We start from the raw sequence: 25429 nt of genomic DNA on the forward strand, positions 1-25429 counted from the left end.
TCAAGTGAATTGGGCTGCTCTGCAATACCAAGCATGGTCACATGCCTCCTCAACCAGCTAAATGGTGGGGGTTCTGGGTGTCATCGATTTGTAAATCCCGGAGAACCCCTTTAAAATGTCATTAGTCCTAACACCCAGATAAAATGAGGGATGACAATGTACGACAGCACCCACAACAAGTCACACATAATAAAAATTGCATTACAATTCATTTATTTAAAGTGAATCATTTATTGTTGCTGCCATTGATTGTGGAAACATTCCTTGGCTGGGATAACTTAATAGGCACAAAGGATGAAACAATCTCAACACATATGGAGTATGATAAAACAATGGTTCACTAAACAGCATGTAACAATCCACATATACGCCATGCATCATGTAATATTATGCACATGCATGGAAAATGTATAAAACTGTTTTGTTTTTTTATAGTATTAGAACCATAAAACATATGTATAGATTTATATACATGCAGAAAGCCGTGAAGTGACATGACCCTACTATCCTGGCAATCCAGGATCAATGTCATCACTAGCAGAAATGGTTAGCAGACAATTCTAAGGGTACAGTCTCAACATTGGTTCAGTTCATAAAATGACCGCGCTTTATAGGAAACTGCTACGTTCCTTCTTTCTATTAGTATTTAGGGTGCAGCAGTTTTTTTAACCTCTAGGTGTCACTGTTGCTGATGATGGAATAAAAAACGGCTATAGTGCCAGCATCCCATTTTATTACTTGAACTGTTAAAGGGGACCTAAACCTTTCCTGAAAGCACAGGGTGCAGCAGCACGTCTCGGAGCATTCTGCGCTTTTGGCTTGTATCGGCTCAGCCCTGCTTTTCCAGCATGTGGAATACGGATCCACATTAAAATATATATACGATCAATAGTCTGCATGCTGGAAAAGCAAAGCAGAGCCAATGCAAGTGAAGTGCTGAACGCTCTAAGAAGCGCTGCTGCACCGTCCGTGCTTTCAGTAAAGGGTTGTGTCCCCTTTAAGTGGCAATTAATATTGAAAAGTAGAAAAAAAAATGTACGTTTATGAAAAATAGTAAAAAAATATTTTAAGTGATTTGAAAAATACAATTAGAGAATGCATTAGGATCACTGTCTATGACCCTTTGGAAATAACGTGCCTACTGTATGTGTAGCCAGTAGAGAACACTGGATAAAAGGGAAGGAAATTGCATGGTACATTCAAAGCTGCCTTTATGATAAGACAGAGGTAGACAGGTAAAATTAGTGCACCCGTTCTCCTTGTCACCCTGCAGTCCCAAACTACTAGATTTAATAACTGATGGTTATAAATGCAAATGTAACATTTCAAAAAATGTTTCTTCACAAAGTAATTTTGAGCTTAAAAAAAAAGCATAATTTGGAGGGCAAAAAGAATCACATTTTTGGTATCCTCTTCCATGTCGGAAGAGCTTACAATTTCAAGGAGGTCACACTGAAAAGACTACATGGTAATACTAGCTTTGCTTACATATTGAATTGCTAAAAAGCTGATTTACTGCAAGTTTCCAGCTATTGTATTAGCTGAAATAGGACTGCAGGGTTCCACGGCGACGAACATCGCAGGTCCAGCAGTGGAAACCGCCTCCTAATGAATTCGCATGGCGAATACTCACTTTAACGGTGGAAATGCCTGGAATGGAAGACAAAATGTGAATGAGTATCAAAGAATCTAACAGCACTTCTACTCTAATCGAACAGAAACTGAGTGTCATTGTAATTTAACTGTGCTGTCATACACTGGTAACTCCCATTCTTGTAAAGACATTCTCGCTTGCTTCTAATTTGGAGATTATATTAGGAATCACAATTTCATTATTGGAATCTTTCATAAGCCAACACCTGCAGGTTAGGGACGGGGAGATTCTTCATTAACATGCAGGTTATTGTCTGATCATGCCTGTAATGCCTTAGGCCTCATGCACACGACCATTGTTTGGGTCCGCATCCAAGCCTCCGTGTGCTGTCCGCATCCGTGGCTCCGTTCCGTGGCCCCATTAAAAAAATATAACTTGTCCTATTCTTGTCCGCGCTTTGCATACAAGAATAGGCATTTATATTGCCGGCGCCTGTTCCGTTCCGCAAATTGCGGAAGGCAACACGGGCGGCTTCTGTTTTTTGTGGATCCACGGTTTGCGGACCGCAAAAAACGGCACGGCCGTGTGCATGACGCCTTGTTCACACGTCAGTGTTTTGGTCAGTGATTGTGAGCCTCCACAGACATAGGGGGTCATTTATTATACTGAAATACGCCTAGGTCTAAAATTGTGGGGGTGTCATGGGCGGGTAAGGGGGTGGGCTGGCAGGCCCGTCTCATTGATCATTTTCTACGCCATTTTTAGGCTCACCTCTTTAAACAGCTGATCAGCCTGGCTGCCAAGAGTCAGACCCCCACTGATCAGATACTGATGACCGATCCTGAAGATATGTCATCAATATTAAACACTTGGAAAATCCTTTTAAATTCATACTTTTTTTTTTATAAGACTAACCACAGATGGGCTATTTGGGAAACACAGACCCAAATCTAGCAATGTCTGACCCAAACAGTAGCCATAACTTAATATAAAGTACAGTAAGCTTGTGTACATATGTGCTAGATGTGGTATGCGCATACTTGAGGTGTTCTCTTATTAAATACTCACCTAACTTCTCAAACATCTTATGAATGGAAGTCTCGTTGGCATCCACCATAACACGTTTCTCATCCAGCATTAATACATTCATGGAGAGCCATTTTGATGACATCCATAGAGGATGATCTGAAGAAGAAATAGCATGTGGTAAAATAAGATATGAAGAACACATTCTACACGGGTCAATAAAAAACATTTAGCATTGCCAGACAGAGCGGATTTTATTTTCCCAGCTACAATCTGTATACACTTACTGAATCTTAGGAAATGATAGGTATGACAGTGACAAAATACTGGGTCACTGTTCTTAAAGGGGTTGTGTCACTTCATCAAGTGGCATTTATTATGTAGAGAAAGTTAATACAAGGCACTTACTAATGTATTGTGATTATCCATATTTCTTCCTTTGCTGGCAGGAATCATTTTTACATCACATTATACATTGCTCATTGCCGTTCTTGTGCACTATAGAAAAAAGTGCTGGCCTCTCTGGTGGCTGGGACCATGGGCGTGTGTATAGCCCGCTTTCTCCTATAGTGTGCAAGCATGGCCACCGGTGATAGATTGCAGGGTGGTCGTAACCATGGAAACAAACGGTGTATAATGTGATGAAAAATCTTTAAGTTACATCCTCAGTGTTTTCCACTGTGAAACCCGAAACACTCACAACTGTCTAGTCAAACCTATTGTCCTGCAGCGTTGATCCAGAGTACGGCAGAAAACACTATAATAGTTTTCATACATTCTGTAACTTCTGTAACTTTAATGAATGTGATTGAGAGGTATAACATACATTAGTGATAATAAAAGTAATTAACAGAAGCTTCGATCACACTTACCATCTGGGATGAGGGGAGTGGGGGGAGTGACAATAGTCCAGCCAGCCTTCTTGAACAGATCAATCTATTAAACAATATTAAAAAAAGGTTAATGCTATTACTAGTATACATTAGATAGATAGATAGATAGATAGATAGATAGATAGATATACTGTATAGATGATAGACATATAAATGATAGTCAGACAGATAGATACTGTAGATAGATAGACATATAGATAGATATAAGATACATAGATAGATAGATAGAGAGAAAAAATGAGAGTTGGGCAGCACTACAGTTTCTTGCGTAGTGCCAGTAGCTGAGAAGAGGATCCTGCTCCAAACGAATAAACTGAAGAAATTCCACGGCACAGAATTTCTTCAGTTTAGATAGATAGATAGATGGACTGTATAGATAGATAGACATATAAATGATAGACAGACAGATAGATACTGTAGAGAGATAGACTAGACATACAGACAAACAGATAGATATGAGATAGATAGATAGATAGATAGATAGATAGATAGATATGAGATAGATAGATAGATAGATAGATAGATAGATAGATATGAGATAGATAGATAGATAGATAGATATGAGATAGATATGAGATAGATAGATAGATAGATAGATAGATAGATAGATAGATAGATATGAGATAGATATGAGATAGATAGATATGAGATAGATAGATAGATATGAGATAGATAGATAGATAGATAGATAGATAGATAGATAGATAAATAAATAGATAGATATGAGATAGATAGATAGATTACTTGATGGCAGGGGCGATCTGGGTTAGAGAGCACAAGTCCTGGTCCAATGATATTGAAGGTTGCATCAATATGCATAGGATTGGGGTCCTTAAACGAGATGACATGCACTTTGTACTCGGGTGCCAGATGTCTGCGCATCCATTCAATTCCAAGATAGTTTGTCACCTATTAAAACAAACAACAAGATGAAATTGTAGCTAACATCAAAAGAAACAAATCGGTTCCTGGGTGACGGTCAGTTATCCATCTGACCTGTAGAGATGTATCAATGACTACAAAAACTCAATTTGGCCTTGATTCTGCCGAATTGGTCGACCAATTTGATTTAGGTCTGAATAACTTCTACCCAAATCAAAAGTGTTCCAATTTGGCTGAAACTAAGGGCCAGATTTATCATGACTCTGACAGCTCACTCCACTTTCACATATGGCTAAAGTCAGTTTTAGCCAAGTCAGATTTATGATCGGCCCTTTAAGACTGTAATAAATGTGGTTTGACGGTAGCAGTTTATCCGTCAGTAAGCAGCTTTACAAAAGTCGCACTTCTTTACGAAAAAGTCGCACTTCTTTACAAAAAAGTCGCATGTTCTATTAAAAAGTCTCATAAAATAAGCATGGTCCTCACTGGAGTGAAATTGCGCATTTTTTGCGACTTTTTAAATAGTCGCAATAGTAAATCTGTCTAGAGATTAATTTACATAAGAAAACACGCCCACTTTCAGAAAACTGGCGAGCATAGTGCAGAGCAGAAAAAAGTCGCACATTTTTGCGCAGTTTAAGTGATTGCGCAAAAATGTGCGACTTTTTCACTACATTATTTTGACTTGAGCTAATGATAAATCTGGCCCTATGTGTATAACACTCTGAGGTGTTCTAGTCTCTAGCTTTTTTTTGTTAAGTATATCATTTACTTGAATGACCTACATTACGGTGTTTAAAGTGCCATCAGAAGATATCATGAGAACTTTGAGCAGATAGGACCCTCTGTACGTCCCAGCCCCCCAGAACTGTAGTAACCTCCACTTTTATTACAGCGCCAGAGGGCTCCCTAGAGGCAGACCACGTGGCTGCTATGGACCTTACCTGGCTTCTCTGTGCAAATATATCTCTTCCAGCTCTCATGAAGTCAGCAGCATCAAAACAGGGCTCAAACTCTGTAGTAACAAATTTCCCTTGAGCAGCGAGCTTGTGTCGGTCCTCTACAGTACGAATAGGGTATTTCTAAAATAAAGACAGTGAAATAGTAAGTTATGTTCCTCACCCTGTGACCCACATGTGCCGCCCTGCGATGCTGGAATGTGTATTGCTTGCGCTTATAGTTATTGTGCAGGTGAGCAGAGGGCACTCATATTACCATAAGGCATAGCATGGCGGAATAGTCATGTCTGCTGCTCCTGAAACAAATTCAGCAATCGCTCGCTGTCCTAGTTAATCCCTGCTATGTAAGCATTGCTATATCACGATAGATGCAGCAGAGCTGAGATTGTCATGTAGCACATTAGAAAATGTTATGCAGTAAACCCATAGCTAAGCCTATTGCATTATAATCATGCCTCAAGAGTTTATTAGCCAATTTAGCCCTGCTCTATTTGCCTATGTGTTGCGCACAGATGTCAATTACTGGTTTATTTTGTACTATATGTGATTAGTTTTTACAGATTAATATAATACAATAACAATGTACAGTAGTGGTAAATCCTGTACATAAAGAAGGAGGGGGATGGTCTCCAGGCTGTATGGGTGCCCAGATTATTCTCATATATTGTGTGTCTGAACAGCGCAGGACTCTTCTTTGACCCCTGAAAGTGACTTTATGTTTGGAGCAAGATACAATCCAGGAAACTGCATTAGGTCATGCTGATGTCATAATGTGTGGGAACTGCAGCTTATTGCACAGCAGCCCCCTCTAGTGGACAGAAGATGCATGCTTACTCTTCTTTCTGAAACATGTGGCAGTTCTGGTGTGGTGTATCTTTACTAGACTGTTGTTTGTCTTCATTTATATAAGCAGCGATGACATCAGATGAATATATATATATATATATATATATATATGTAGAGCCTCATGAGCTCAGCAATGGACATTGCAATGTATTAAATTGTTATAAGTTTGATGCAAAATATTATATTTATGTTTCTGTTAATAAGGCAGAATAATAAGAAATTGAATTGCTATGAAACAATAAATATCCTGCAGACATTTGTGTAAATTTTATTAAAGCCGAGTCACCTCAAGATAAATCATGTTAGTGATGTCATCGATATAGATAGATAGATTAGCTAGATAATAGATAGATAGATAGATAGATAGATAGGCGATAGATAGATATGAAATCGATAGATTGATATGAGATAGATAGATTAGATAGATATTAGATAGATAGATATGAGATCGATAGATTGATATGAGATAGATAGATATTAGATAGCTATATAGATAGATATTAGATAGATAGATATGAGATCGATAGATAGATAGATATGAGATAAACAGATAGATATTGATGATAGACGGATGGACTAATATAGATAGACAAAAAGATCGCTCTCAAGGTAGATATGAGATAGATAGATAGATATGAGATAGATAGATAGATAGATATGAGATAGATAGATAGATATGAGATAGATAGATAGAAAGATAGATATGAGATAGATAGATAGATAGATAGATAGATAGATAGATAGATTGATTGATTACTTGCTCCTTGCTATAGTTACATGTTTTCTACTTCTAACCCAAGTTCCTTTTCTTCCATTGGTTAATATAAAACATTGGTAGATGAAATGTTGGGGACATGGATTACGGATGCAGACAGACACAGGAGACATAATGGAGCACGCACATAGGATACACACAAGATATGATGGTTGAGCACACACGTAACACACCTGCCATTATTGAGAGGAGTCAGGGCCCCCCAAGGAGCCTCAGCCTCTTGAGCACCTTCTAGTGACTGGGGACTGCCAGCATCTCCTCTCCTTTAGCCCAGTTGGCAGTCCTGCCACCAATGATATAGGAAAGAAAGTACCAATGGGAGAGAAAAAGCTGGAAAACGCAGCACATTAGCCATTTTCCGTGGCTAAGAGTTTTAAAAAAAACATAAAAAGACTAATAGAAGGAAAGATATAAATGTTACCTGGTCATAGAGCTCATCGGCCATTGTTGGCTTAGGTGCAGTGGTCCATTTTGCCCCCCGACGGAAATAATCTTTAATTAGAGGGCGGTAGGCCCTATATTCAAAGAAGCGGGATCTCCATGCCATAGGGGCTTCAATGATCTCATTACCAACAACCAGCAGGATGTCTCTAGGCATAGCAGCATACAGACCTGCAAATACCACAAGGCAAAAATAAAATGGATTGAAAACGATATCTATCTAATCCATCCTGACCTCATATGTAGGTGCTTAAAGTGGAAACAGATGTTCTACTATTCAGATATACTGTCAGCACTTATCCGTGTCAATGTGTATAGAGACAAGCCCTATTGTCAATTTCTTCATGCATTTCCAGGAGGAATAACAGAGGAACAGCACAGTGCAGAGAAGAAAAGATGCTACAGCATTGTTATCTCATGGTAAATACAACCGACCTGAGACTCTAAGTAAATAAGAAAGCCAACTGTCCCAAATTTGTCACGTCTATGCAATTATCTCCTGAACAATGGGGGGTCAACTATTTAGACCCCCATGGCCCTTAGTTTGGTGGATGGGTCTGTTTCCAGTTCTCTGCTCTGTAGCTTCGATCTCCAGACTGGTGGAGGTCCTGGAGCTCAGATCCCCAATGGTCCTAATGTAATAGCCATATGCCATAAGAAGGTTAAATAATGGGAATAACCATTTTCGCTTTATTTACATGAGACTCAGAAAAGCCCATTAAGAATTCCTTGTGAGGTCCAGTATTACTGCCTCACCAGCTCTCCTCTTACAGTGTGTGCCCCGTCACGTGGCACAGGGCTGGTTCATCTTTTAACCAAAGTTACATCATTTAGCAGAAATTCCTTCAGTGGTTAGTGCAAACCCACGCAGAATGCAGAACTGGTGATTATGGTTGAAAGCCATTTACTGTCATGACTACGGGCGCTGGAGTCATGAGCTCTGAGGACTGCTTAATGAATGCCCTTTTCATCTGGCTGCTTGCGGTAAGTGCCCCTCACTGTTCTCTGCCACCTCAACAAGATGTGACCAATGTGCCCTCAGACCTTCACAGGCTTATAAAGGAATATAAAACATGAGCCCGGCTTCTATCATTAAATCCAATGAAATAAAAAAGTTACCAGTACAAACATTTCGTAAAGTATTACATTCAAAGACTTATCAGCCCGCTGTGGATTTTCCCATAGATCAGTCATTTTTCATTTGACCTCTTCTCAGGCAGCAACAGATTACATGGAGCAAAGTCCAGATCAGGTCCCTCATTAAACTGGGACAAATCATTGTCCATTACGCTCTCTTCACATCTAAGGTCTCATTCACACGACTGTATGAATAGGTCCACATTCGTTCCGCAATCTTGCCTTTCATTTCAATTGGGCTGCAAAAGCTGCGGACAGTACACCGTGTGCTGTCCGCATCTGTAGTTCCATTCTGCGGCCCCGCAAAAAATATAGAACATGTCCTATTCTTGTCCGCAAATGTAGACAAGAATAGGCATTTCTATAATGGGCCTCCTGTTCCATTCTGCAAATTGCAGAACACACACGGGTGGCATCTGTGTTTTGCGGATCTAAGGCTGAGTTCACACTTCAGTTATTTGATCAGTTATTTCCATCAGTGATTGTGAGCCAAAACTTGTATTGAAGCCTACACAGAGATGATGTATAAGGCCCCATTCACACATCCGTGTGTGTTTTGCGGATCCGAGGATCCGCAAAACACGGAAACCGGCAGTGTGCGTTCCGGATTTTGCGGACCGCACATCGCCGGCACTAATAGAATATGCCTATTCTTGCAGACAAGAATAGGACATGTTCTATTTTTTTCGGGATCGGAATTGCGGACCCGGAAGTGCATGGGTCCGCAATTCCGTTCCGCAAAATGCGAAACGGAATTGTGGATGTGTGAATGGAGCCTAAGGGAAAGATCTGCACCTGTTCTGTTTTTGACCCGCACCTGGTTTTGGCTGAGGATCACTGATGGAAATAACTGACCAAATAACTGAAGTGTGAACTTGGCCTAAATGATTTCCATTCTTCGTCTCCATCATATCCCCAGAAGAAGCTAATTCTGAAATGCGTGTGTCGGGGATGGGGCGGTCGACTTGGTCTGTATAGTTGTCAGTTTACATGATGTATCCTCTTGTTATTTTGTGGGAGCATTGGGGAGATATGTCAATGTGACTGCTCCTGGAAAGTGTCTTGATGTGCACCAGAACTGGTAGCGCACAGTTGCTGCGCCAAATATATGAAGTGTATTTGCCACAGTAGTGTTTCATTTATCATATGCTAGACACAACCTTTTTTTTTGTAAAGAGCATCTATTCTTATGATGCTAGGTCTTCCGTTATTATTCCCTCTAGTGATAAATGTATTGCTAGTAGTTTGCCATGAAGGTCCAGATTGGTGTTACCAGATGTGGTGTTTCCCTGCACATTCTGATATTATCCAATCAGTGCCAGTGACAGGTGTGTGGGGACACCCCCCCTACTGGTAACACCCATCTGGACCTTCATTGCAGACTGCTAGCAATTCATTTATAACTTCTAGCAGGAATTGCACAACATACAGTTAAAGGTATAGAAGCTCCAGAATTATTACATGGTGACTGCAAGTAGTTACTATAACTGACGTCAGGAGGTGTGACTGATCCTCTTTAAGACAACTTTTGCACCAATTTTTTGTCTAATTCTGTTTTCTACCTAGTTTCCTCGTAGTCTTAAAAGAGATTTTGGAGCATCTTATTGACAAAACCTATATGATCTTCAAAGTGCTATAAATGTAACATTCTGAAAGCATAAGGCCCCATGACACATTGGGTCTTATGTAGTAATATTTGAGGCGCAATGGGGAGATTTATCAAAACTAGTGTAAAGTAGAACTGGCTTAGGTGCCCATAGCAACCAATCAGATTCCACCTTTCATTTATCACAGCTCCTTTGGAAAATGAAAGGTGGAACCTGATTGGTTGCTAGGGGCAACTAGGCCAGTTTTCCTTTACACCAGTTTTGATAAATCTCCCCCAATATGCATTGTCTTTCCAACAGACTGCTTTAAGATCAAATCACACATTTAGACACAATTAAAAATCCTGGTCATAAGTTTGACACAAAATAAAATGACGCAGGCACAAAATTCTGGCGCAAAATAAACCATTCCCAATGTGGTGGTACGGTGATGTTTACCTGTGTACTGGTATACTACAGTATTTGGTTGATACATTGGCTGGATTCATGTTTATTGCAGTCTACTGAATGTGAGATCGGTGCCCAGTTTGTGTGTGCTAGACGTCCTTATTTTTTACATCTGCTAGTTGATGGCATATTTTTTGTGTCCTGTATGATATATGGTGGGATAGGCAATGGCATCTCTGTCATAGGAGCAGCACAACGAAAATCATGGAAGTGCTAAATGTGGCACATAACAGATTCCAACAGAGCCCACTGACCTTAGGGGTACAGCCACACAGTAGAAATTCCACAGTATATCTACCGAAAATCTGCAGCGGCAAAATCAGCACAAAATAGAGCAGATTTTGGCGTGGAATAACGGCTTTGCCACAGATTTCACCCTCCGTATTGCAAAGGGTGAAACCCACAGCAGAAATCCGCAATCACAGTTGACATGCTGCAGACTTAAAATCCATGCCACATGTCAAGTATCTACATCGTGTGGAAGAGATATGAAAATCTCAATCACTTTGCTGCTACTCAGTGGTGTTGTTTGGCACCCGGGGTGGGTCTTTTCTCTGGCACCCCCCCCCCCCCCCCCAATACTTTAAAAAAATTGTACCCCCTCACAATAGTATTGCCTTCATTGTACAACCTGCACAGTAGTTGTATACAGATCTGTGCTCCCTCACAGTAGTTATGCCCACATTGTGCTCCCTAACAGTCGTTATGCCCACATTGTGCCCCCTTAAAGTACTTATCCCTTCATTGTGCCCCCTTCATAGTTATGCCCTCATTGTGCCCCTCTCACAGTAGTTATGACCTCTCTGTGCCCCTTTCACAGAAGTAATGCCCTATCTGTGCCCCTTCACAGTTGTAATGCCCTCTCTGTGCCTCCTTCACAGTAATAATGCCCCTTAATAGTAGTAATGCCCATTGTCTCCCTTCACAGTAATAATGCCGATTGTGCCCCCTTAATTGTAATAATGCCAATTGTGCCCCCTTAATAGTAATAATGCCCATTGTGCCCCCTTCACAGTAATAATGCCCATTGTGCCCCTTCACAGAAATAATGCCCATTGTCCCCCTTTACAGAAATAATGCCCATTGTGCCCCCTTCACAGTAATAATGCCCCTTAATAGTAGTAATGCCCATTGTCCCCCTTCACAGTAATAATGCCTATTGTGCCCCCTTCACAGTAATAATGCCCTCTGTGTCCCCTCCATAGTAGAAATCCCCATTGTGCCCCCTTAGTAGTAATAGTAATAGTAGTAATGCCCTGTGCTAGTAATGCCAATTATGCCCCTTCACAGTAATATTGCACTTTGTGCCCTCTTCGTAGTAGTAATGCCCTTTGTGCACTGTGCCCCCTCCATAGTAGAAATGCCCACTGTGCCCTATTCACATTAGCAATGCTCATTGTACCCCCTTCAGAGAAGAAATGCCCATTGTGCACCCACCAGAGTAGAAATGCCCATTGTGCCCCTTTACATTAGCAATGACCATTGTGCCCCCTCTGTGTTAAAAAAAAAACAACAACAAAAAAAAACACAGTAACTACTCACCTTGTCCCGTTCCTAAAGCTCACATACCTCTCCTCCCTGCAGGCACAGATGGCGCTGCAGCACTGTGTGGGCGGAGCTTATGCAGATCCCCGAGCTGCAGGCTCCGCCCACACAGGCCGGCAGCGCGATCCGTGTCTGCAGGTTGAATGGTGGAGCGGGGAGAAGTCTTCCTGCTTTACCATTTAGCGTGCCGCTGTCCTGAAGAAGGGGAGGAGCACGGGGAGCTGCGGTGAGTGACAGGACCCAGCTCCCTGTGCCACTGCTGCTACTGTAAATGATGCAGATTTTGTACATTCAGTATGTGAGGCTGCACTCCAATAAGATCCCTCAGCTTTCCATGATGGGGTCCAGCATTTTACCAGAAAACAATTGCTCAGCATGTCTATCTATGTCATATTGATCGCTCCGTACACAAGAGAGGTTCTTCTTATCCGATACTAGGTAATAACCTACCTGTAGATTCAAAATCAGGAGTTTTGTATTGAACTGACCAATCGATCAGTTCAGGCCTCTGTACAGTAACACCTTCATGACGTAAAATATTGCACATTTCCTCAATTTCTGCAATGGCTTTCTTCACATGTTCCTGGGGGAAACTATTGCCTCCATGCTTCTGGTAGAAAGGCCAGTGCTTTTCATAGGTGTTTGCCTACACGGAGAGATGGGAAACTATGCATTAACCAAACGGATGCATGTAGTGTAAGGTTCATCATATTACTTCGCCTACTAGCGTCTACAAATCTGACAACACGACACGTTAGAGACAACTGCCACCATCATCTATGCCTCAACCATATCCTACATAATCCACCAAGTACAGACTACTTTAAGGACCAGATGCAATATAAGATGTCTTAGACAGCTGCCTCCTAACCTCAGTTAATGGCTTTGCAAGATCAAAATTGTCAATGGAGCTGATGACTGTACTTCAATGGGGCTTATCCAATACATCTGTATTGTACCGCATTGATTATCAGTGCAATACCTGGGGCTTGGCCTCATAGGCCTCCGTACATGCTGGGCCCCAAGGCCATTGACTGGCTTGGGGCTGACATGGCAACCATCAGGTCCCCGCCACCGCAGCGCGGGGACCGATGGATGAGGAGAGGAAGCGCAAATCTCCCATATGCCGCTGTCAGAGCTGACCACGGCATATGAGGAGTTAATCGACATGCATCGGCGTTATCATCGATGCTGGTGGATGCAACAGAGATCGGGCTGTGAGTAACAGATGGATCCCTGCCGCTGATCGCAGCACCGCATGTGGGAAAAGAGAAGGACCGCAGGATGAGAATGCTCGTCCTGGGGCACAAAGTACCGGTCATTTAGGACAAGCATTCTCATCCTGGGTCCTTAAGGGGTTAAAGGGGCCTCTATGCTATGGTGAACACTGCAGCGTCTTCTTCAGGCTATTGACTTCACGTTCATTGTTCACTTGGCCTTTCTGCAGCTCATTCCTATTCAAGTGAATGGGGCTGAGCTGCAATGCCAAGCACAGCCGCTATACAATGTACGCCACTGACCCTGGTACACAATGGGAGGCTGAAGGCTTCTTCAAACAGCTGACTGACAGGGAGGCCCAGAAGCTAGATCCCCCTGATTTGTTATTGATGACCTTTTGTAAGGGTAGGTCATCAATACCTAAAGGGGTTGTCTGGGTTCATGCAGTATTTTGCTTATAGGCAGCTTTGTATTTGCAGACTACATATAAGGGTCCATTCACACGTCCGCAAAATCGGTCCACATCCGTTCCGCAATTTTCCGGAACAGGTGTGGACCCATTCATTTTCAAAGGGGCAGGAATGTGCTGTCCGCATCCGCATTTGCGGATCCGCACTTCGGTTCCGCAAAAAAATAGAACATGTCCTATTGTTGTCAAGAAAATACATTTTCTATGAGGGTGCCGGCGATGTGTGGTCGGCAAAATGCGCAACGCACATTGACGGTGTCCGTGTTTTGCGGATACGCAAAACATATACGGACGTGTGAATAGACCCTAAGTGGTGCATTCCTGAATTTCCTTCCTCAGATGCTCCCCCTTATCACGCTGCAATCACTCAGTGCAAGTATCTTTTTTCATTGTGCCGGTGATGTACCGGGCTTCTCATCACTGTGCTAGGCCGCAGCTTCCGGCTAGCAGTGAGCCCAGTGACATCACCGGCACAGATGGGCATTCTTCAGCGCTAAAGGAGGCTGATTTGGAGGTGCTGACAAGGGCGACCTTGGGGTCGTTACAAAGAAGGAGAGGACTGACAGGAGGCAGAACAGTGGTACTCTCGGGAGACACACTGCCTTGTGGGACCCATAACGCTGGGTTCACACCTGAGCGTTCTGAAAGGAGCGCTCTGTATGCGCGATTGTACCGGCGTTTGCAATCGCGCATACAGAGACAAGCGAACGCCCATTGTCACGCATTCCCGAAAGTCTATGTACGGGAACGCGTGACAAGACGCCCCAAAGAAGCTCATGTACTTCTTGGGGCGACGGGCGTTTTACAGCGCGATCGTACTCGCTGTAAAACGCCCAGGTGAGAACCATTCCCATAGGGAAGCATTGGTTTCTCCTTGTTGAGCGTTTTACAGCGCGTAGGAACACTCTGTAAAACGCTCAGGTGTGAACCCAGCCTTAGGCAGTGTGACAGGAAGTGAGATAGGGAGAACGCTGCAATGTGGACAATAACAATCACAGAGACCGGGACCTGGAGGAGGGGCAGGAAACTATCAGGGGAACGTTACAGCTACGCGTATAGGGGATTCCTAATGTAAATTCAATAGACTGTGAGCCCGGACAACCCTTTTAACCTTCATAAAACCAATTTAATTAAATATGGAAACTGGCATATGTCACTGAAATTGGGTTTCGGCTCATAAATTTTAGCCATTGGGCCCCCAACGATCTGACATTGATGGCCCATTGACATTGATACTATTAATAGGCCTGGAATGTCTCTGATGGACAAAAAAAAACCTTGACGTGTATGTTCACATTTGGGTTTATTTAGGGATTATTATGCCAATAGTGTGTCTAGTATTGAAGTGAAGGAGGCACTTTTTGTGTTCTTCTCCATTTCTGTAGAAGATTATGTTGACCACGGTCAGCAATCTCAGGATGTTCTGCAGCAGTAAGACTTGAAAAGATATCCTGATCAGTTTGGCTTCCCTGTCTCTATTAACTGTAGCAGTGCATGGACACCAGCTGTCTGTATGCCACATGTCACTCCTGTTAGGTTCCTTACATTCTTCTAGTTTCAATGAATGTGCCAACAAGGGAGGCAATGTCTGTTATGAAGTCAAAGGCACCACAGAATAGCACTATTAAGCTGTGACGTCCCTGCCTGCCCATGTATCTCATTTATATACTTTTCTTTATCAGTGCTGTTTAAAAGCGCATGGTAATGCACTAAAATCAATAAATCGATAGCTTAATCACAAAAAAGTTTAGAAGGTTTTCGCCTTGCAAGCTGCAAGTGTAGTACACCAGAGTGGGGCACTACCATTTTGTCACCTGGCTATGGGTTCCTATGTCTAGCAATGTATTCAATCAATATATTTATTGAAAGGTCTTCTCATTTAGTGCCTTAATATTGTTATGCAATTGTTTTTACATGTGATGTGCCTGGTTTTCCAGCAGGTTGCATATGTTCTGGCAGATTTATTTAGAAAAAATGGAACTAACCATTTTACTCTGTCCCCTTTTGGGTAGAAGTGGATTTAGTATTTCCCGCCAAAGTTTTTTTTTCAGGAAGTTAGAGGGGTTGAATGAGACAGTCCAAAGAGACCTAGGTCTAGTGAGGGAAACATTTTCCCATCCTGCTGCAGAAGATTTGGGAAAGCAGCTCGCAGAGCAGAACACTATTGATATTAATAGGACTTTGCATCTTAGACGGGGACAATGGGTCCAAGGCACCCCACTCTGTTTGAGACAGTAACCAAAATGTGAAGCTAAAGATAGCATTACGTAATAAACAGTCAAGGCCAACTGCAAGAACCATGCATACTGCTGGGACCAAGAAAGATATATATTAAGTACCGTTCTGTTACTGCAGGTCTATTCCAAGTAAAGAAAAGTTAAGCTTCACAAAGTCTGGACTTCATTTCGTTCCTCGCTCCAACTCGATCTCTGCAATAGAGACTGACCCCCAGGAAGTGACAGCCAGAAGGTAGGAACACTGTGACACAAACATTAGGCCACAGTATACCACTTGCATCCTACACATCGGGACTATTCCCCTGAGGGGCAGCACACTGCACAAGCTGCTACAACCCTGACCTTACAATAGCAAAAAATCCAGCAGTCTTGGCAACTTGCGAATCATAAAATGGCTTATTTAACTTTTGTTACTTGCGATGCATGGTGTGCTACACCACGATCTTTGATTGCATGATGTGTCATGGCCAAAGTTACCCCAGCCTTGCAAATGCACATTTAGAAAATATTGATGATATATTTAGTAGTAAAGATTGGGATGTTCAATCAGCTGGATGATACATTTAGTACTGGACAGTTTTAGTCTTTTGCCAATGTAATGAATGCAAGTTACAAGACCGAACAAGTACCGTACTCTCATTTTTATAGGAATTCTCCATTCCCTTTTTTTAAATCTCTCTGTCTCTAGATTTTTATTCCAATTTACAATATGAATGTACTAAGTATCAAACTGGTTCTTATCTGCATTTAACAATCTACACATCATTTTATAAATTATTGCTATTTTTTACCATACATTTTTATATTCACCTAATTTTTAAAGTAATACTGTAGGTAAATGTGTTTCATACTGTAAAGCATTTGTCCTTTGTGGACCATCTGAAACATTGGCAAGTTCAACTGAGCACACTCTATCTTATCTTGGAAAACTAACATGAAGAAAGGGGGCAGTTGACTAGTTTAATAAGGGCTCGTTCACACTTGCGTTGCTCTTTTCCGGCATAGAGTTCCGTCGTCGGGGCTCTATGCCGGAAGAATCCTGATCAGGATTATCCCCATGCATTCTGAATGGAGAGAAATCCGTTCAGGATGCATCAGGATGTCTTCAGTTCCGGAACGGAACGTTTTTTGGCCGGAGAAAATACCGCAGCATGCTGCGCTTTTTGCTCCGGCCAAAAATCCTGAACACTTGCCGCAAGGCCGGATCCGGAAACAATGCCCATTGAAAGGCAGCTAAACGTCGTTTCGGCGCATTACCTGGATCCGACGTTTAGCTTTTTCAGAGTGGTTACCATGGCTGCCAGGACGCTAAAGTCCTGTTTGCCATGGTAAAGTGTAGTGGGAAGCAGGGGAGCAGTATACTTACCGTCCGTGCGGCTCCCGGGCGCTTCAGAGTGACGTCAGGGCGCCCCACGCGCATGGATCACGACATCCATGCGCATGGGGCGCTCTGACGTCATTCTGGAGCGCCCCGGGAGCCGCACGGACTGTAAGTATACTGCTCCCCCGCTCCCCACTACTACTATGGCAACCAGGACTTTAATAGCGTCCTGGCTGCCATAGTAACACTGAACGCATTTTGAAAACGGCTCCGTCTTCAAATGCTTTCAGTTCACTTCTTGCGTTTTTACGGATCCGGCGTGCAATTCCGGCAAATGGAGTACACGACGGATCCGGACAACGCAAGTGTGAAAGAGGCCTTATTATTCTCATCCAGGTGAAAGGGAGTAAGTTACAACCAAAGATCATAGGTTCCTATGGACATATCCCATTTATTTTATTTTTATTTTTCATTGCCTCTGAGATAAGATTACAAAGTTCCAGAGTTTCTAAAATTTCCTCTCAGGTTGCTCGTCTTATAATCATAATATAAATGGCCTACCAAGCGTCTCTCATTCTGGAGGACCCAGTACATCCGTCCATTACACAGACAGCCCATTCAACTGTGTAATGCTTTATTAACCCTGTGGGTGGTGCTGCAGGGGAAATGCTTATTAGGGATTACAGTTGATCACTACAGTTCTCATATATCCTATAATCAGCTTGTTATTGTACAGCACGGTGGCTCAGTGGTTAGCACTAGTGCCTTGGGGTCCTAGGTTCAAATCCAACCAAGGACAACATCTGCATGGAGTTTGTATGTTCTCCCCGTGTCTGTGTGGGTTTCCTCCGGGTTCTCCAGGTTTCCTCCCACACTCCAAAGACATACTGATAGGGAACTTAAACTGTGAGCTCCATGATAATGTCTGTAAAGCGCTGCGGAATATGTTAGCATTAAATACTGTAAGTGAGTTGAATGAATAAACTGGGGATGCCTCTGAACACAATGGGATTGTACAAGGTGCAGCAACCATTTAAATAAAAGGACTACCAAATTAAAATATAAAATAAATTGTGTGGGTCTATCCTTTTATAACAAAGGGGCCTCTGTTCCCTTGAAGTTGCCCAAATGGTTGTGTTGCTAGTTTCCAGCATAGAGTTTTAAGCAGTCTCCACTTTGACATCTATATGGCAATGCTAGAAGACCTAGGTGGCGCTAATGACGCTGTATGCGCCAACAACAGCTGCATTTGTTTTAACACCCTTGTTAACGATCTGGCACCATTTGACAAAATTAGCAGCTTACCTTCACTTCGACTGTGAATGGAGGAACATTTGCATTTTCTGGTCTCCCCACAATGACTTCCTCCAACGGGTCCCATTCATTGTAAGAGCAGACAGGACTGTCATGGGGGCCTGTTTCATCAGCAGTGCAGTCTTTCTGGGTGGCTGCAGCTGCCTGGGTGCTTTGGAAAGTTCGCTGCACCCACCCAACGAGGCCTTTACTCAGCTGAAAGAATAGAACAATGAAACCATGTGTTTCTTCACATAGCACTATACAATCTAAGACCTTCCCATTGTTCTTATAGACCATGCATTCAGAAAGTCCTCCGACCCTTTCACTAGTTTCACATTCTGTTATGTTGTTGGCCCTGAGCTAAAATGTCAAAGAAAGTTAAGTTGTTCCCCGTCATTCTTCTCTCAATACTCTTAATGAGAAAGCAAAAACTTTGCTATATTTGTTGAAAAGGAAAAACTCAAATCTTGCGTTGACTTAGTTGAAGCCCCTTTGGCCGTGGAGACTCATGATATTACATGCATGGAGCTGATACCATATCCGGCCCTACAAGGGAAGCACCCTCTTATATAAGAGGGCCTCTTGTCCGAGAAAAGATTGATGGCCACGTTGTGTGCATTTGAGAACTTCTACCGTGCCATACTGCACGTACACATGTCATTTGTTTTATCAACCCTCCGGAGACTTGCACTGTGACCCCTCAGAGAATCAGTGGTCAAAGTAAACTATGTCGCAGCTGCTGTAAACATGATCATACCACTACTATCTTATCGGAGCCCCGAGCACAGCCTGGTTTCCTATGGACAGAGCCTTTCCTTGAGGATGCTGGTCAGAGTCATTCGCATAGTAATAGGGTTTAATGTAAACATTTTAAAGGGGGGGCTCAAGAGGTTTATATATGTATATGTATTTTCTAGTAATAGAAATATCCCCTGGTGCAATATGTAACTATAAGCCTAGATAAACATGGCTCACAGAGTTTAATGGACTCTTATCTAAAACATGTGAGTACAGTCAGTACAGTACTGTGCGCTCCAGCTGCGGCTGCAAATCTAATTCTCACTGCTAATAACGGACGTGATCTGGGCTCTAGGGGTACCTGCGCGCAAGCGCAGATTTCAAAACAGAAATAGTGCACTTTTATTTTGTTCTTTTTTTGGGACAGATTGTTTCTTGCGTTTTTTGGTGTGAATTTGATGCGATTTTGCGCCAGATCTCACTCTTCCATTGAAAAATGGTGAAATCCCAGCCAAGGATTGCAAAAACAATTGGCATGCTGCACAGCAGGTCAATGTCTGCATGGAATAAAAGAGCAAAGTGTACATGGGATTTTTAGGATGCCATACACTTTGCTGGTATTATTTATGCTACCTGCACATGTTGCGGATTGTGTGCGGTTTTACAGCATGGATTCTCATGCAGAAAAAGCACTGTGTAAGGGCTCATGCACACGACCATTGTCGTCCCCGTGCCTGTATTGCGGCTCCGTAATATACGGCCACCGGCTGTTTGTGTACCACATCATGGATGCAGACCCATTCAAGTGAATGGGTCCACAATCCAGAAGGTGCGGTGCGGAACAGAGTGCTTCCATGGGTTTTCTGTCCATGCCTCTGCGCCGAAAAAAAGTAGTACCATACAATACTCTTTTGCAATGCAGATCGCGGACCACATTCAAGTGACTGGGTCCTGCATCCGCAGGCAGTGGCCCTACGGTCAGTGCCGTGCACTGCGGACCACAATTTGAGGTCTGCAGCACAGGTCCGGTCGGTGCATGAGCCCTAATACAGTACCAGCAAAGTGTATGGGACTAGAAAAATCGCACACTTTTTTCTTCTGCGTGGAAATAGACCTGCCATGCGGTTTTTGAAATCTGCAGCATTTCAATTGTTTGTGCAATTTTTTGTGTTGATTTCACCCTTTTGCAATTGCAAGGGTAAGATCTGGAGCAAAACTGCATCAAATCTGCACCAAAAAGCGTTTCGTGGTATGCCGGCCTGGATTCCTACTGACAGCAGCAGCGCACGGCGTCATTGGTTGCTATGATGCCGTGCGCTTCATGCCGCCGCTGCACTACAGTAATACACTCGTATAGATCATACCAGTGTATTACTGTAGTGCAGCGGCGGCATGAAGCGCACAGCGTCATAGCAACCAATAACGCCGTGCGCTCCTGCTCTCAGCAAGAATCCAGGCCGGCATACCACAGACCGCTCACAGCCGCGGAACATGACCGTGTGCATTCGGCCTAAAGCTTATATTACACTGCCAGATAACCTTGCAGATCATCACTAACAAGCGTTCGCATGAATGCTCATTAGTGATGATCTGGCAGTGTAATTCTGCCGCCGATTACCTGATGAACGAGCTAACACTCATTCATTGGTTAATTGGAATCTTTCAACAGATTTAAAAATGATTGTTTGCCGGCAACAGATTGTGGTGTGTAATCACAATCTGCTGCCGACAGACAATGATTCAGTATGGGGACAAGCGATGGCATTAGTGATTGCTTGTCCACTACTGAGGAGGAGATCGCTGCATGTAATCGCAGCAGTCTCCTCCTCTAGCGAGCAGGCGATCGCCAGGAAGGAACACTTCCCTCCCGACAATCGTCTGCATAATCTGCATGTGTAATATAAACTTTAGAGCGGCTTCACACGCAGCACGTTTTTTAGGCTGAAAATGAGTTCTGTTTATGTTAATGGGATAAGATTGTTTAGGCGGCAAGCGCATGGAATTCTGTAAGCCTCATTCAGATGAATAGAACTGATTTTCAGTCACAGAAGATTTCTACAACAAAATCTGCCACGCGTGAAGGTGCCCTAATTTGCAGAAGTTTCTGAGACTGAAAATCCGTTGTATCTGAATGGGATCGTTTCGGCAGCATGTGCATAGATTTGTACAAATCCCATTCACATGCATGGAACAGTCACAGAAATCTCTGCAACAAATCTGTCGGGTTAAGGCCGGGTTCGTATCACCATTTGGTTTCGTTTCTGTTGTGCTGATCCATCAGAAGAACAGAAAAATAAAAAAACGAATCCTGTATTTTAAGTATACATTAGGGCTCGTTCACACGAACGTGTGCTGCCCATTTCCGTATTGCGGGCTGCATTTGCGGATCCGCAATACATGGGCACCGTTCGGTGGCCGTTCCACATCACATTAATTCCAATGGGTCCGCAAATCCAGAGATGCGGAACGGAACACTACAGAAGCACTACGGAGTGCTTTCTGGGGTTCCGTGCCTCCGCTCCGCAAAAAGATAGAACTTGCGGAACAGAAGGATCGCGGACTCATTCAAGTGAATGGGTCTGTGATCCCCATGCGCCTGCCCCACGGATGGTGCCCGTGCATTGCGGACTGCAATTTGCGGGCCACAGCACAGGCTTCACACTCGTTCATGTGAACGAGCCCTTATGCTCAGTTATGCACATTTTTATTTTAGATGGAAACGGATGCTAAATATTTATAACTGAGCATAACAGATTCCTAAAATACACGATCCGTTTTTTTCTTTACTAAACAGTGATGTGAACCCAGCCTTAGGCTCCATTCACACGTCCGTACTGTCCGTGGATCCGCAAAACACGGACACCGGCAATGTGCGTTCTACATTTTGCGGACCACACTTCGCCGGCGCTAATAGAATATGCCTATTCTTGTCCGCAATTGCGGACAAAAATAGGACATGTTCTATTTTTTTCGGGAATGGAAATGCAGCCCCGGAAGTGTGGGTTCGCATTTCTGGAGCCAGGCTGCACATCGTGCGGCCCCATAGAAATGAAAGGGTCTGCAATTCCATTCCGCAAAATGTGGAACGAAATTGCGGACGTGTGAATGGGGCTTTAAACATAGCCTTAAGGCCTCTTTCACCCAAGCGTGACGGATTAGGTCCGGATGCGTTCATGGTGCGTTCAGTGAAACTCGCACCATTTTGCAAGCAAGTCAGTTTTGTCTGCAATTCCCTTCAGTTTTTTCCGCGTGGGTGCAATGCGTTTTGATGCTTTTTTGAAGCGCGTGATAAAAATCTGAAGGTTTACAAACAACATCTCCTAGCAACCATCAGTGAAAAATGCATCGCACTCGCACTTGCTTGCGGATGCAATGCGTTTTTCACTGAAGCCCCATTCACTTCTATGGGGCCAGGGCTGCGTGAAAAACGCAGGCTATAGAACATGCTACATTTTCACGCAACGCAAAACTGATGCATGAAAAAAAAAAACGCTCATGTACATAGGCTCATTGAAATGAATAGGTCAGAATTCAGTGCGGGTGCTGTGCGTTCACGTCACACATTGCACCCGCGCGGAAAACTCGCTCGTGTAAAGGGGGCCTAAGGAGGTGTGCATACTTTATAGGTATAGCTAGAACTACATAGACACCTGCAGTCTACCTCTAAACCATATGTTATATCACCGCAGGAAAACCATTAAAGGGGTATTCCAGTTCTTACATATTTATGACCTATTCTCCAGATAGGTCATCAATACCAGATTGTTGGGGGTCTGACACATGGCGGTTTCAGCAGCCACCAGTACCAGAAACTAAACAGCACACAGGGTCGGAAACAGTAGGCTCCATCCACTGTGTAGTGGCCATGCCAGCATGAGATGCACTATGCCAGTAGGTCACCACTGAGTGGATGGAGCCTTCCGGCTGTCCACTATTATGTTTTTGGTACCTGATTTCTGGAAGTGCCAGGTGTTGGCTCCCACCGATCTGATATTGAGGAGCTCTCTGGAGGATTGGTCATCAGTATCTGAAAGCTGGAATACCCCTTTATGCGTGCAAGTTTGCTAGAAATGCACTCCAATGTTTTCATTAGCAATTTTAGGGTAACATGATTTTCAATGTGGTAAGCTGGGTTGTCCATGGATAAAGCGTCCTACAGTTTGGAAGCATACTTAAAGTGTCTGGTAGAAGCACTTTAGCTATTGTGTAGCTGCAAGTGGTGACTGGAAGATGTGACACAATGCACCACCAAAATCACTATAGCTAACACAATGCGCCATAGGGCTTTATACGTTCAGAAGGTTACACCACTTGTTCTACCACCGCTGGTTTTTGTCCAAAGCATGCACCAGCAACAGTCTAGCAGGCGCAAAATAGGACTGGCGCAAAGATTATCTAAAAAATTGGGTCTATCATGTCCCATAAAAGTGAATGAAGCATGCTAGGAGTTGTAGTTTCAGAACAGTTGATGTGCTGGAGGTTGCTAATCCTTGATCTAGAGGCCTGGGTGGAAAAACTATTTAGCAGGATATATGGGTACAAAGACACGTATGCATAAAATGTAATAATTTCAGTTTTTGGTCATTAGACAGGGTCTTAGAAAAGAGATGCTTTTACTTTAAGTATAGAATCACTAAAATGTTCCATATTTTCTATCTTCTCTGTGGATCCAGAAGAAGTAAATACGAGGTACTAAGATCCTAATACAAAGGCTGATCTGTTAAGTGGAATTGTGATCCTTAGTTCCCAGGCTGACTCGACAAATGCATGAAAATGATGAATGAACTAAATACAGTTGACAATAGGCATATGGAAAGAACATTGCAAATCTGATAACAGAGACATTCAACAAATTACAGCCTTGACACTATCACCATGAAAGATAATATGCTCAATTTAACGAGACTAAATGAATTTCAAGGACCACGCTTTTATAGAAAGGCGAGATAGCGCAATAATTACAAGGCAATGTGTCTATAGCTAAAAATATATGTACAACTGCATGTAAATGTTACATGATCTGATGTAATTGTGTATTAGCTGCAGTAACCAGACACTGGTATCTCTGCGCCAGGGTTATGCATTATGAGCAGGAATGGCATGGAAGGCATGAAATATAAGAATACAGACCATGGATCCTATGTAATGGACAGCTTCAGCTCCCCTGCTTCCTCCTCTTACACATCTCACTCGTAGCATGGTGCCTGGATTACCTATGGGTGGGAATGTACGCACTGAATGAAAGAGAGCTAGGAGCCCTGTGTTATCCCTACTTAAGCCAAGTAGTATAAAGCCCTGCTGGGCTGTAAAAGCTCTTTATATGAACTCCACAAACGTCTCCATTGGCTGCTGCCGATAACAGGTGGTGATAGTGTCAGAGCTAAAGGTCACAAATTCCCAGATTAGAAAGTGTCTCTTGCTAGAAACGTAACACCTTTTGCCTTTTTTAGCTAGGACAAGACAGTGGGGATCAATGGGTAAAAACATAAGACCTAAGAACATCTGCAGGCTGTGTACAAACACTGGACACACTGAAGACATAACCAGCTGCTGATGGAACATCTGCAGGCTGTGTACAAACACTGGACACACTGAAGACATAACCAGCTGCTGATGGGATATCTGCAGGCTGTGTACAAACACTGGACACACTGAAGATATAACCAGCTGCTGAGGGAACATCTGCAGGCTGTGTACAAACACTGGACACACTGAAGACATAACCAGCTGCTGATGGAACATCTGCAGGCTGTGTACAAACACTGGACACACTGAAGATATAACCAGCTGCTGAGGGAACATCTGCAGGCTGTGTACAAACACTGGACACACTGAAGACATAACCAGCTGCTGAGGGAACATCTGCAGGCTGTGTACAAACACTGGACACACTGAAGACATAACCAGCTGCTGATGGAATATCTGCAGGCTGTGTACAAACACTGGACACACTGAAGATATAACCAGCTGCTGAGGGAACATCTGCAGGCTGTGTACA

General features: G+C 43.1%; 1 protein-coding gene across 1 annotated transcript; it reads right to left on the reverse strand.

Moving 5' to 3' along the window:
• Positions 1–211: 211 nt before the first annotated feature.
• Positions 212–24707, reverse strand: GATM (glycine amidinotransferase). The gene is made up of 9 exons (XM_044279589.1): positions 24562–24707; positions 18703–18906; positions 12603–12798; positions 7397–7587; positions 5340–5477; positions 4258–4422; positions 3493–3556; positions 2663–2779; positions 212–1650 (listed from the first exon to the last, which is right to left on the reverse strand). The coding sequence occupies exons 1-9, from the start codon at positions 24628–24630 to the stop codon at positions 1538–1540; spliced, it is 1257 nt and encodes a 418-aa protein (XP_044135524.1). The 5' UTR covers positions 24631–24707; the 3' UTR covers positions 212–1537.
• Positions 24708–25429: the final 722 nt, after the last annotated feature.

Source organism: Bufo gargarizans, chromosome 2, assembly GCF_014858855.1.
Source record: "Bufo gargarizans isolate SCDJY-AF-19 chromosome 2, ASM1485885v1, whole genome shotgun sequence".
Classification (NCBI taxonomy): Eukaryota; Metazoa; Chordata; class Amphibia; order Anura; family Bufonidae; genus Bufo; species Bufo gargarizans.

Bases quoted from the DNA above. Each gene is read 5' to 3' on its own strand.
- GATM (XM_044279589.1), bottom strand. From the start codon at position 24,630: ATGCTACGAGTGAGATGTGTAAGAGGAGGAAGCAGGGGAGCTGAAGCT. The intron at 18,907-24,561 runs GTCTGTATTCTT...CTATTCTTTCAG, and splicing joins TCCATTACATAGGATCCATG to CTGAGTAAAGGCCTCGTTGG. The intron at 12,799-18,702 runs GTAAGCTGCTAA...CTCTCCGTGTAG, and splicing joins CATTCACAGTCGAAGTGAAG to GCAAACACCTATGAAAAGCA.